The sequence below is a fragment of the Narcine bancroftii genome, chromosome 7, assembly GCF_036971445.1.
Source record: "Narcine bancroftii isolate sNarBan1 chromosome 7, sNarBan1.hap1, whole genome shotgun sequence".
Classification (NCBI taxonomy): Eukaryota; Metazoa; Chordata; class Chondrichthyes; order Torpediniformes; family Narcinidae; genus Narcine; species Narcine bancroftii.
The window spans coordinates 42,564,945-42,577,975 of NC_091475.1; the positions used below are offsets into that span (position 1 = coordinate 42,564,945).

At 38.4% G+C, this 13,031-nt stretch overlaps 1 protein-coding gene across 2 annotated transcripts in view; it reads left to right on the top strand.

The window, feature by feature from the left end:
* The first annotated feature begins 230 nt into the window (after positions 1–230).
* The window catches only part of scml2 (Scm polycomb group protein like 2), a 111,546-nt gene continuing 98,745 nt past the window's right edge, over positions 231–13,031 (top strand). For both annotated transcript variants that reach the window (XM_069889843.1, XM_069889842.1), the window contains exons 1-3: positions 231–309; positions 7,268–7,371; positions 10,623–10,691. In XM_069889843.1, the coding sequence (XP_069745944.1) occupies positions 7,347–7,371; positions 10,623–10,691 (94 nt within the window). In that variant the 5' untranslated portion in view covers positions 231–309; positions 7,268–7,346. The remainder of the gene's footprint in view (positions 310–7,267; positions 7,372–10,622; positions 10,692–13,031) is intronic.

The window sequence follows — 13,031 nt, forward strand, 5'->3', positions numbered from 1 at the left end:
TCAAAAACACTTGGGGGTGCTTTCAATTTATTCGTTAGGCGGGCGACAACAAACATACTCACATTCGACATGTTATGGTCAAAGGAATCCAAAGCTGACTCACTCACTCCACTCCAAAGGCAAATCCGCTGGTCCCGGGAGCGCGCCGTGCCCTTGCGGCACGTGCACCTCCACCGCGAGCTGCCCCGCTGCGTGAGGAATGCGTGTGTGCGATGACCCTGACGTCGTGGATACGCAGCGGAACATGGCGGCTCAGTAGCGGGTGCGATTGCGGAGCTGAGCGACTCTCAGCCGCTTTTTACACTGCTGGTGAGTGATCTCTCGGGTTGGGGTCAGGTCGACTGGCCATTACTTCTGGAGGTGGGCGAGTGTGATGGGGAGGTCAAGTGCCGTCAGTCCGGGGGGGGGCTGGGGGGCAGCCAATTTGGCGACGCGAGGAAGCCTCATGTCCTGACTTTGTATCGTGAGCTTCAGCCGCCGGCTGCTAGATGCGTCTCGCGCCTGGCCAGGAGCGGACTGGAGCCGTCCCAGCCGAAACCTCGGACTCGCGCCCCTCCTCGCGGGGGCAACGGGGAACCTCGCGCCCTCCGCTCACCTGTCGGCTCGTCCTCGCAGGAGCCCGCAGCTCGGGTTCCACTCAGCAACGCGGGGGGGGGGTTACGGCTGCCACTGCAGGATGCGGACTGAGGGGTTGATGTGTTCTGGCAGAGGGATTGCTGATCTAGTGATCGAAGTTGCCAGTTGCTCCGTCGGGCCATCGCAGTTCCTTGGCTTGACTTTTGCCCATTATTTGTGTCATCTCCCCGCCTACCTACCGCCTCCTTTTTAAAAACAATTCTCTGCACACACCTGGGTAACTCGGTTGCATCAGTGACGAAAGTCTGAAAGCTCTGCAAACATTTTCCACATTTTGAGATATTTGCGTGCGAATAAAAAACCCTGATCTTCTGTCATTTTTAGCAGTTCTATTCTTTTAATGACTCGACGGCTGATTTCTAAGCGTGATACTTCTGTATTTGCAGTATTCGTTTTGCTAAAATTGTACTTTTTAAAAATAATTTCATTCTATAATTCAACAAAATTAGTGTGGTAGACCCCCAAGTTGTTTTTCAGTGCTTTGAATCGTGCAACATTAATATACTTTGGGAAATTACTTTTGCCAGAAGTTAGAATTAACTATGCATCTTTTACAAGTGGAGTTGATCCTCGCCCTGGAATTGACAGGAAAGATGCATGTTCAGTCTGCTTTGCCCTGTTAATATAACCGTTTGTAGTTTCTCCAATAAATCTAGAATAACTGACAAAGAAGTTAATTTGCCAGGTAGAATTGTGGATTTCTTTTTGGTTTGTTCCAAATATCTTCTAAAAAGCCCATGCATTATCTTTATTCATCAATACTGTGTAGGGGAAATCTTATAGTTTTGTGATAGTTGCCTGTCGTTAAACCCATCAAGATATGAAAGCATTGTCCATCTTTACTTAATTCCCATTTTGTGTTATGTTAATGTCCTCTGTATATAAGAATGCATGTATGCATTTGTTATTTGTGTCCTCGAAATATTGAGCCTTCCTAAGGAGTATATATAACTTTTTAAAAAAAAAAACAAATTCTGACACATGGCCAAAGAATTAAGTATCAGAACATTATAACTAAAAGATTTAATTAAAAGACTGGTGCATCATAATAGACCAATCCCTGTTCTTTCTTCCCTATTTCTCTTGTCTCCTCCAATTCTCCACTCTCTTCACTCTCCATTCACAGAGCCATTACCTCTTGCCTGTGGGACTGTGTTCCTCTCCTGTCCCTCCCCACACCATTTTATTCAGATGCCATTTTGCTCATTCCTTGATGAAGGGCTTGGACCTGAAAAGTTGGTTATGAATCTTTGCTTTATAAAGTATGCTGTTTGTACTGTTGAGTTTCTCCACCCTTGTGCTTTTATTTTGCATCATAATAGAGGTGTTTGGGCAGGGAGTTCAATCTTTGCATATGGACAACAGAAAATCTTCCAGGCAGGATGCTACAATTAAAATTAAATACACAGCACGCAAAGAAACCAGAATGAGAGGATTGCATTAATTTGGAAGGCTGAGGTGGGACTATTCAGATTGAAATGTTGTATGATCTGGTTTCCAGGTTAGGAACACAAATTCAGAGTATTTGTGAATTATAGGAAATACTGTATTATAGGAAAGCTATTCACAGTTAAACAGGAAAGTCTGAAAACACTAGGGTATTGCAATATACAAGTGCTGGAGACACTCAGCAGGTCATGCAGCATGCATAGGAAAAAAGAAAATTTGTCAAGGTGTAAAAACTAGGAAGGTGCCTAAATAAAAAGGTGGGGGAAGAAGGGGTGAAGAAGGGGCAGGGGGAGCACAGGCTAACAGGTTACTGGATATAGGTGGAAGGGGTTGAAGAGAAAAAAAACCTGAGGTGATTGGGGGAGGGGGAATAACTGAATGGAGAGGGAAGGGAGTGGGGAGATGGGGATAGGGAAAGTGAGAGACTCAGGGGAGGGGTTATGCCTGCCTTATTGGCTATGTGGAGCAATCCATGCCACAAGCCTACACAGGCAAGGCTCCTCAACTCTTCACTTCATCGATGCTGCCTCCTGCACCCATAATGAGTTCGTCAACTTTATCCTCTTTCCTGCTAACAGAGTGATGGCAAGAGCAATGTGTGGAGGTGTAAAGGAACTTCCTAAGATGCAAAGCATACCACCATTGCCATGGTTTGCATCTTACAGTGTAGCTCTGTATTTCTGCATATAAAGTCTTCTGAGGGCAGTAGTCATTGACCTATCCACACCAGCTTCCTGAAGAGTGGTTTCTGATCTGTCAGACGTGCGTTTGGGGATTTTTCTTCATTATGATGAGAATTCTTCTGACATCAGCAGTGGAGGTCTTCCTTGGAGTACCATTCCCTTTGTGACTATTGAGCTCACCAGTACGTTCTTTCTTCTTAATGATATTCCAAACTGTTGATTTTGGTAATCCTATGGTTTGGGTGATGTCGGTTACTTTTTTATTCTTGTTTTTCAACCTCCTAATGACTTCTTTGACTTCCATTGCCATAACTCTGGTCCTCATGTAGAAAAATGGCAACTACTGACTCCAAAGGTGATCAAAAGCTTAGAAGCAAGCCAAATTCCATTATACCTGCAATTAAACATTCTGGAGTAATCACAAACACCTGTGAAGCCAACTGTCCCAAACATTATGATGCCTTGAAATGAGGGGACTATGAATAAAAAGTGCAGAAATATGGTCAAACCAAAATCTATACAAATAACTTTGAATAAAATCTAGAATATGCATTTTAATTACATATGAATTGTTTGATTATGAATTGTTTGATTACAAATTTTAAATGGTTGAGCATGGGCAAATAAAGAAAAATAAGCATCTTTATCTAAAAAATTATGGAGGGCACTGTATATCCACATATCCCTTCTTACCTGTTAGCTTGTGCTCCTCTCCCTGCCCCCCCACCCCCTTTTTATTTAGGTGCCTGCCTGCTTTTTTTGCTCGTGACAAAAGGTTCAGGCCCAGAAGATTGGTGACCCTTTACTTACTTCTGATGCTATGTGTCTTGCTGAGTTTTTCCAGCATAAGATTGGAAATGGATTAGACGGTAGAAATGTTATTTGCCAAAAGGTCCTTGAGCCTCCTTCTTGTCACTTGCCTGTGCGTTATTATGAGGTTGTGCTTTGAATTCCTGTGCACTCTAAGGGAGAGTAAAGCACTATTAAAGATTTGATTATTTGCTTATTATAGCAGAAGGAGGCCATTTAGCCCATGGAACCATTCATCTGCCTACCTCCCTTCTCCCTGCAACTTGTTTCCAATCATGTTTGTATATGTCCTTGGCTCTATTAATCTTGAATTATGATAATTTTATTATGTACATTGTATAATATACATATGAACCAATATTTTTGTATATTGCAGCAAAACATACTTCATATAAACTAAAATTATATACATTAATTAACAAGATAGTAAATAAAAAGATAGATTGATAATATTGAGTTACCATAGAGCAAAAAAAAAGTTTTTCAAGTGCAGACAGGCATTTTTATGGTGTTGAAGTAGTTTATGATTAGTGCAGCAAGGACCTGTCAGTCATTGGAAAGAAGCTGTTCTTGAATCCAAAGATGACGATCTTCAGACTTCTGTACCTTCTTTGTGAAGGAAGCAGTGAGATGTAGTTCTGAACAGGGTGATGGGGATCTTTTATAATGTTGACTGCCTTCTTGAGGCAGTGCCTCACATGGATGTCTTCACTGGATGGGAGATCAGAGCCTGTGATGGACTTGGCTCTATTTGTTACATTTTATAGCCTTCTGAGTTCTTGGGCACTTGAATTACCAAAAGAAGCTGTGATGGAACCAGTCAGTATGCTTTCCACAGTGCACTTGTAGAAGTTAGAGTATTCAATAAGCTGCTAAATCTCCACAGATTTCTTAGAAAGTAGAAGTGTGGGTGTGCCTTTGACATGGTTGCCTCTGTGCTGGCTCCAGGAGAGATCTTCTGATGTGAGGAGTCCCAGGAACTTAAAGGTACTAACTCGTCCCATCAATGTGGATTGTTCTGGCACCATTCACTCAAATTGTCTAACTCCATCCTGTGTTTTCCAGTTATTTGGTCAATGACAGTGATGTCATCAATGAATTTATAGATATGTGGAGCCGAGCTTGGCAGTGCTGTCATGAATGCAAAATATGTGCTGGTAAGTTAAATTATTATTGTAAATTATTCTTTAGTGCAAAACATGACCAAATTAAAGAATCTGGGATTTGTTCGTCCATCTGCAACTGGATCCTCGACTTGTTCATCAACAGATCATGGCAGCACAGTTAATGCAACACTGGTACAGTGCCAGCAATAGGGATCAGGGTTTGAATCCTGCGCTCTCTGTAAGGGAATAGAAGGGGCCTAAACACACAGCTTTGGGGTGTCCCTTTGTTGGTCAGTTTGGAGGAGCTTATGTTGCCTAACCACGCAGATTTTAAATTTAAAATTTTAATTTAAATTTAGACATGCAGCACGGTAACAGGCCATTTCGCCCCACGAGCCCATGCAGCCCAATTACACCCAATTAGCCTACACATCAGTTCATTTTGAATGGTGGGAGGAAATTGAAGCCCCACAGACACAGGGAGAATGTACAAACTCCTTACAGAGAGCGCAGGATTCAAACCCTGATCCCTATTGCTGGCACTGTACCAGTGTTGCATTAACTGTGCTGCCATGATCTGTTGATGAACAAGTCGAGGATCCAGTTGCAGATGGACGAACAGATCCCAGATTCTTTAATTTGGTCATGTTTTGCACTAAAGAATAATTTACAATAATAATTTAACTTACCAGCACATATTTTGGTTGCAGGAGGAAATGAGCACAAAATAGAGTTGCCTAACTGGGCAAAGGAGAATTTGACATTTCACACATGCTGCATTTGAGGTGTGGAACATTCCCAGTGTCCTTCAAGCTGTGAGACAGGTGCACTAACTACTTCACTGTCATGCTACTCAGTCCGATTCTCTCTTCAGAAACGTGAGAGAAATGAGCTCCATCCTACCCAATATGTTAGCAACCGTCAGTTCAAAGTAGAACTTCACTCTACTTCTGAAACTCGTATCTGGAGACACAAAATACGCACTGTATTCAAGAAAATTTCCATTTGTTAGCAAGGTTTTCTTGCTTATGTATTGAATTCTTAATGCCATTTGCCTTTCTAATTACTTAATTCCTGTATTGTAATTAGGATAGTCAAATCCCTCTTCTAATACTTGGTAGCTTCTCATCATTTAAATTTTATTGTTCTATATTTTTTCCCAATTAAATAAATAGTTTTCCAGAATAAAATTCCCATTGGCCATCTTCTCCATTAATTTACTGTCAATATCCCTCACCAGGCAATTTGCATTCTCTTTGTAGTATATTGAGAAAATAAACTAATGTAATGTGCTTTCTTCATCTGGATCATTGAGAGAAATTGTAAAGTAACAGTGTTCTGATTTCAAGTCATTTATCCTATTGTTTTCTGTTCTTTACCAGAGCTCTATTCACATTAACATTTCCCCAACCCACTGTTCTTATTTAGTCTATTGGCATCTGTGGTCCCATACAGACAGTACTGGATTTGAACTGGGGTCACTGGCGCTGTGATAGCATTGTGCCCTGATATTCTCAGATGTATAGCATCCACAAGAAGAACGAGGGCAGTGAGTGCAGGGAAACATCACTACCTGCAGGTCCCTTGAAGTTGCATATCATCCTATCTTGGAAATGTATTTCAGCACCTTTCACTATTGGTAGACCTAAATTGTGGTACTCTTTATCCTGTTTCACTGTGGGAGTATCTTCAGTGGAAGGACTGCAGCACTTCAAAGATTTGTTCGCGACCACAACCACTACACTTTAAGGGCAATTAGGGTTGAGCAACAAATGTTGTGGATAACTGCAATGCCTAAATCCTGAAAAATTAATTATTGAAGAAATTGTAGCTGCTGACTCGAACATGCTGCTGTCAATTGAATCTTTGTGTTAAGTGTCAGTTACAGAGCTATGAAGAATTTACCCATTGAACTAAAATCTGACTGTGTCAGGTTTGGGATACTGTGTTTGTATATTTTGGTAAAACTTTGGGTATGTCATTTCCTATTTGTATTGCTGCAGATGTTTTTTTGATCCTCACCAAGTTTATAAATGGTTTGAGGTTCTTTTTATGTTGATGGTTGGGTATGGTATAAATTGTAAATATTCTTGGTTTCAATTAATTCATTATAGTTGGGTCAGTTTTTAATTTTGTTCCTACGCAGATCTTTAATGCTTGCACTCAAGCAATTATTCTTTATCATTTATTCTCAATAAACCAGGCCACATTTATATGCTTTCACAAGTTAGCTTTAACCATTTAACAGAAAGTAGGGAATAACATGCAATATATTAATTTGATATTGGAATGGTTTATATGAACTAAATGAGGAGTATTTTTTTCCAAGATGTAAGCTACGCTGTTTACTTTCTAAAGTTCTCTCACCACCTCTGGTCAAAGGTTGAACCAGAAAGCAAACAATGTTTAAAAAAAGGTGCAATTTCCTGGATTCTGGTGAAAACTCCATATTTCCTTCACAATGTATTGCACTATATTTTGTCACAGATGCTGTCTGACCTATTTGCTATTTCCAGCTGTTTCTATTTTTATAATTGATTGCATCCTCTTGTCATCTGGATAATATTTTGTAATTCTTTGCAGGAAATCATTCTTTCAAAAGAAAGAAGTTGATGTGGTTCCAGCTTTTGGATTGTGTGGAACATTTTGCGCAAGAAACATTATGGGGAGGATTTCAGCAACAAAAGGTAAGCATGACAGATCAAACCATTTTATCGATATGTCACCTTAACCTACAGCATGCTGATTGGCAGCTGCAATTCTTAAACTGATAAAACAAGTTCCGGAGAAGAATATGTACAGGGGTTGGAGTTTAATTGGGGCATTTGGGCGGCACAGGCTCATCGGCTGGATGGGTCTGTTACTGTGCTGTACGTCTAAATTAATTTTTTTAAACAGTAAATCACCAATTTTAAAAAATTTTTTGGTTCTTGGAGTCGAAATCATTTAATGTGGTATCATCAAAAAATGGATTTGCTGTAAAAAGCTTTCTGTGCATCACCGTCACAAATAAACTGCTGTCCAAAAAAATTTCAGATGAAAATAGCCATGAGAAACAGATGAGTAAAAATAGCAAAGTAGATTTTTGTTCAGTGAATCCTGAAGAGGGCGCACAAAATCAGTGAACCGGTGCAGACTCGAAAGGCCAACATGGCCTGTTTCCGCTCCGTAAATGGTTATATGGTTATATATGGAATTAAAAGTGCAAGAAAGAAGTAATACATTACATCCCTTTGTTTTCATTGGATCTTTTTTCTTGTTTCTTATTATGTGTCTATTGATCCAGAATTATAACATTAACATTTACTCAAGAGCTAGAATACAATGCTCAGGAACCATGCATGACCTTGTTTGGTCAGTGGGTAGCCAATTTCAAAACACTGGGTTTAGGGTCTGCCCAATGGTATCTTTTTCCAGTCATGTCAAGAAATTGCTTAATTGGGCTAATGCTCAGGATATTTACTGGTAAGGTCTGCTGGTTGTCCCTGACTAAGCTGCTTGTAGGTAAATGTAGGGGAATGCTGATTACTTGTGTAGTTTTGAGTGATTTTTGTGTGTTTTTCTGAAGAAATTTGATCGCGTAGAGGGTGTTTGGTATCTTCTGTTTGCCATTTTCTCTCTCTTCGCATCCGAGGGTCATTGGTTCTATTACAATAAGAATGATATTTGTTTTCTTAAGGCAGCCAATGATAAATCAGAAGCTGATCAACACCATGATTTTCATTTTGTGAATTCTGTTCTTCTATGGGACAGAAGTACAATACTAAAGTAATAAGGCTAGTGCCAAAGTTCTGCTGTCTCCATTAAAATTTGCATGCTTCCAGATGTTATCACAAGCACAGATCTGCATTGTTCTGTTCAGAATGTTGGGGGCAGGGGACTCTGTGATCTAAATTTGTGCATTTAGTGAGTAGGCATTGTTCCAGATGATTGAGGCTTTTTATTTGAATAACAATGATGGAAGAAGCTGACCATGGATTTGTTTTAAATTGACATCAATCTCGTTCAGAGAGTTCTGAACAAGACCATTGATTTTATGGTATATTACACCAGAAATGGCATGAAAGCTTGTCATTACCTGTCTTGGTATTTGGAGCTCTATGCAGTTGCACTTTTGAAGTAATGATGATTCTCGTTCTCTGAATATTTATTAGCTTTGTTTGATTGCAAGTACTCCTTTCAAAGTCAAGGATATGCTCATCTTGTAGTAGAAGTAGAAATATAAATTGCCATCATCAACAGTACAAAAATAAATATGGTAAAAATTAATGAGTGAATGACATTCAGAAGTAGTTTATCATCTGCCTTGTACTCAATATAGTTTCATTTTTTAATATATTTCTTACTATTTTTATAGTTATAATGGTGATGAAACACCCAACTTTGAAGGGTGCAGACCAAATATCATGATCTTTGCAAAATTTTAACTATGCTAGTACATTTGTATCAAAAGCAAATTGTATTAAAAAAAAAAGGGACATGAATGTTGATTATGTAGCAGTCGACTGAGAGAAAAAAAAATGGTGGAATTATTACATTTTCTTTTTCCAATTTGATCAGGGAATTATTGCGAGTTAGATGTAGTGAAGAGATCAAAAGCACAGTAAAATTTTTCATGGATCAATTGCAAGTATTTTTTGTAATAAAGTAGAATAAGCTTAATTCTTAGTTTGTAATGTCAACAATGTAAGGAAATTCATGCCTTCAGAATGATATCCCAATTCTTTTCTTAGTCGTTCAGGAATAATAAATAGAAGATGTAGTTGGTGCTTCTATTCCAGCAACATGGTGCTTGTTTTGGTTATGAAGTACAGTTAAGAAACAGTATAGAGTGAAGCTGTGGGGTCTGTAATTTTACTTCCAGGAGGCTAGACTAGTCACCGTAATTATCTTGGCATTGGAGGGAAAAATAATTGTAGGCCATGCAGGAAAGAATGAATAAATGGGACTAATTGTTCCACTAGAAGCCTGTACAGTTTCAATGGGATAAGAAGTCTCCACTAATGTCATAAAAATTCTTTATGATTATGCATTTTTTATGCACTGAGTTCCAGAAATCTAGGCCGCCTTTAATTCCACTGCTTGCAGTGATGTCTGTCACTCCATTCTGTTGCAAATTAAACTGGGGTATCTGCCTCCCTGATTTTGTGCTATTCAGATTTGACTTTGGGTCAGAAATACTTTTCGTTTCACTGGAGATTATGGGCTTGGATAAGGTAATCATTATTAAATTATTTTATATGCACATTAATCTGTGAACTCCTTGCAGTCTCAGAAATATAGAACTACTTTATGTCCCTGCAATGTTGATTCATTCTTTATTTCATTCTTCAAACTATTTTTCTGTAAATTGGTATAATTAACTTTAGTCCTATAGTTATCAACTTCATATTAATCAATTGTTTTTTTTCATAATTTACTGAATGAAAAAGATTTAAGCTCTGTAAAATTTCTATTTTCCTCTACTCTCAGAAGAAAACCCCAGTTTCCCTAGTTCTTGATGTTGTGCTATTAAACTCCTGCATATCCTCTCAAGGACATTGACATTGATTGCAAAATTGTTGTGCCCAGAATTTGATCTGCTATTCTAACTGAAGCTTGTCCATTGCTGATGTATTTTGTATCTGCATTAATTATTAGGTTGCTGAAGTATTTTTGACAAGCTTGTTTTAGGTAGCCATACTCCAAGTAAAGGCAGTTTACGATCTTGGTTTATGTAAATGAGATGTAAAACTAGACATTGAAATTTGTATATTTTTTAGTAATTTTTTTGTACACATGCTTTATCCTTTGATTCTGCTCTGAGTGTCTAATCAGAATATCTTTCAAAAGGAGTAAATTAATTATTTTGTATTTATTTTATTTGTCAAATGAAGGGATTATTCTTCTATAAATAAAATAAATGTATTAAAGCAAAATACATGCACTGTTTTTTAAGATTCAAAGGAAAGTCGAAAAGAAAAGTCTGGGAAGAATCATCTGCCAAATAATTCTGTTAAGAGCAATGGTAAGTTCTTATCTTTGGAAATTTTGACGTAAAAGCACCTGATTTATTCTATATTTTTTATTGCACTGTTAAGCTTGTTATTTTGCCAAAAAGTACATAATTTGGTTAAAATAAATTTGGTTAAAATGATCTTTCCCTTCATTTTTCATGGCTTGACTTGAAAATACTTTTTAAAAAAATTCAATATTGCAACCTTTTTCAAGTGTTATGGTTCTGTTTTTCTGTATTATTTATAAAACAAGTAAAATGTTATAATAAAATTTCTCTCTTCCTTAATAAAGATGTTATTTGAATTTTTACTTCAAATGAATGATTAAGTATTGTTGACACAATTTCTGGAAGAGATTGAGCTTATGATGAACTTTGTGGCACTTCACATCTCTAGGTGGCTTTTAACGTGACCAATAGTATTGGAAAGGATGCATTCATCAGATTGTCTCAACTTGGAGTTGAGAGTACAAGAAAGCTTTTACTCTAACCCAGTTACAGTAATTAAGAGTTATGTTTGGATAGTTTGTATCATTCAGAGAATATGGTGAATCAGTTTATATTTGGTTAATGCAAGTTCATGGAGCAATTAGAGTTATATCCTATTTTTTGCTATCTTTGCTGGGGGTGGTGGTTTCAAGTAGCTTGATAACTCATTTGGTAAACTAAATTGCTCAAAAATATTAGAGCTCTCTTAAGTCATTATTGTTTCCATCTTAAGATTTGTTTAATTTCAGCAATTAATACTAATTTATGAACAAACTTAAAATCACACTTTCTCTTCGGCAGGGGATGCCATAGGGGTTTCGGGGAGGTGAAATGGTATTTGAGGTGGGGGCCCTCTGTTAGAGCTGGTGGCGCTTTTGGCATGACATTTTGCTTCCTCTGAGCCGTATCTGCATTGCTAATTTTCTCTTTTGCCATTTCTACTAGTTTTACTGGTCATTATCACTGCTGCTCATAGGAGTTGCTTTTTGTGCAAATTGTCTTTTGCTTTTCCTTAACAGTGACCACATGTGAAAAGTACTTAATTGGCTGTAAATCTCTAGGTATATCCAGAAAGAGACATGAAATTTTTTTGTGCTTCACATTGTATCGTATTAATATCACTCCAGCTTTTTTAACTATTCTCTGTTTTAAGAGTTCACAGACATTTCAATTTTCGCCCTATTCAAGTATGTCCATGTACAATATTGTTTTCCTTTTGATTTAAAAAAAAAGCTCATTAATATTCATGCAAGTCTAATGGTCTGTGTGTGAATTTCTTTGCACTCTAGAAAGCTGATCTGCTGATTGGTTCACAAATCTTTGTGTTTGTTTGGTATTTCAGAACTTGTCTTTTAAGAGATTTTACACAGAAATCCTGCGATATTGCTGTAAGGAAGACCCAGCATTAGGCCGGATTTGAACTGAACAAAGCTGGCATAATGCCGGGTCAGTGTGTCTATTTACGCAGCAAGCCAGCATTCCGGGAGCATAAGAGGCGGGACATGTAACACAATGGCGTCGGCATCTAGTGTCACGTATAACATACTGTATTTGACAGCATGTAAGACCCAATTTTTGCCCCCACAAAAAATGGCTCAAAATTCTTCCCCTAGTCTTGTATGTGAAGTTGAAATTCTAATGACAATGGTGAGTAATGTCGACAGTGATCAAACTCGCAGCATGGCTCACTAGCATTACCGCTGTCTTATCATTGGGGCTGGTGGCAGGGCTGTTGGGAGATTCTCTTGGCGGCCCACTGTCAGTCCCCGCACTGGTCATTGCTGTGTTGAGAAAGGGTCAGGTTTGAGAGACAAGTCTGGACACAAGGGTTTGCGATCAAACTTTACTTTTATTAACACACAACAATTAATAGAAGAGCATGGGAAAATCATAGTGGAAATAAAACGCGCACAATTTTTAAAAGAGCATTGGGAAATCTACTGTAAATATTGATCTATAGCAGTGGATTTCAAACTTTTTCTTTCTACTCGCATACCACCTTAACTAATCCCTATGCCGTAGGTGCTCTGTGATTAGTAAGGGATATGTGAGTGGGAATAAAAGGTTGAGAACCATTGCTCTAGACCCAATTGTTACTGAAATATTTTGCTTGAGGAAAAATGGTCATTGGCCCAATTCCTTTGGAGTTATGAAACCATGCACATAACGAGTCAATTAGATACGATTAAAACAGTGACTTTTAATTTCCACTCACATACCACCTTAAGTAATCCCTTGTTTGGGTCTGGTTATAGGAGTTCTCAGGGGGGAGCAAAGCAGTGGGCTTCAGACTGTTCAAACTGAGGACAAACCCACAGACCAACTTGCTAACAGCACAAGGTGACTAGAGATACATGTGGACAG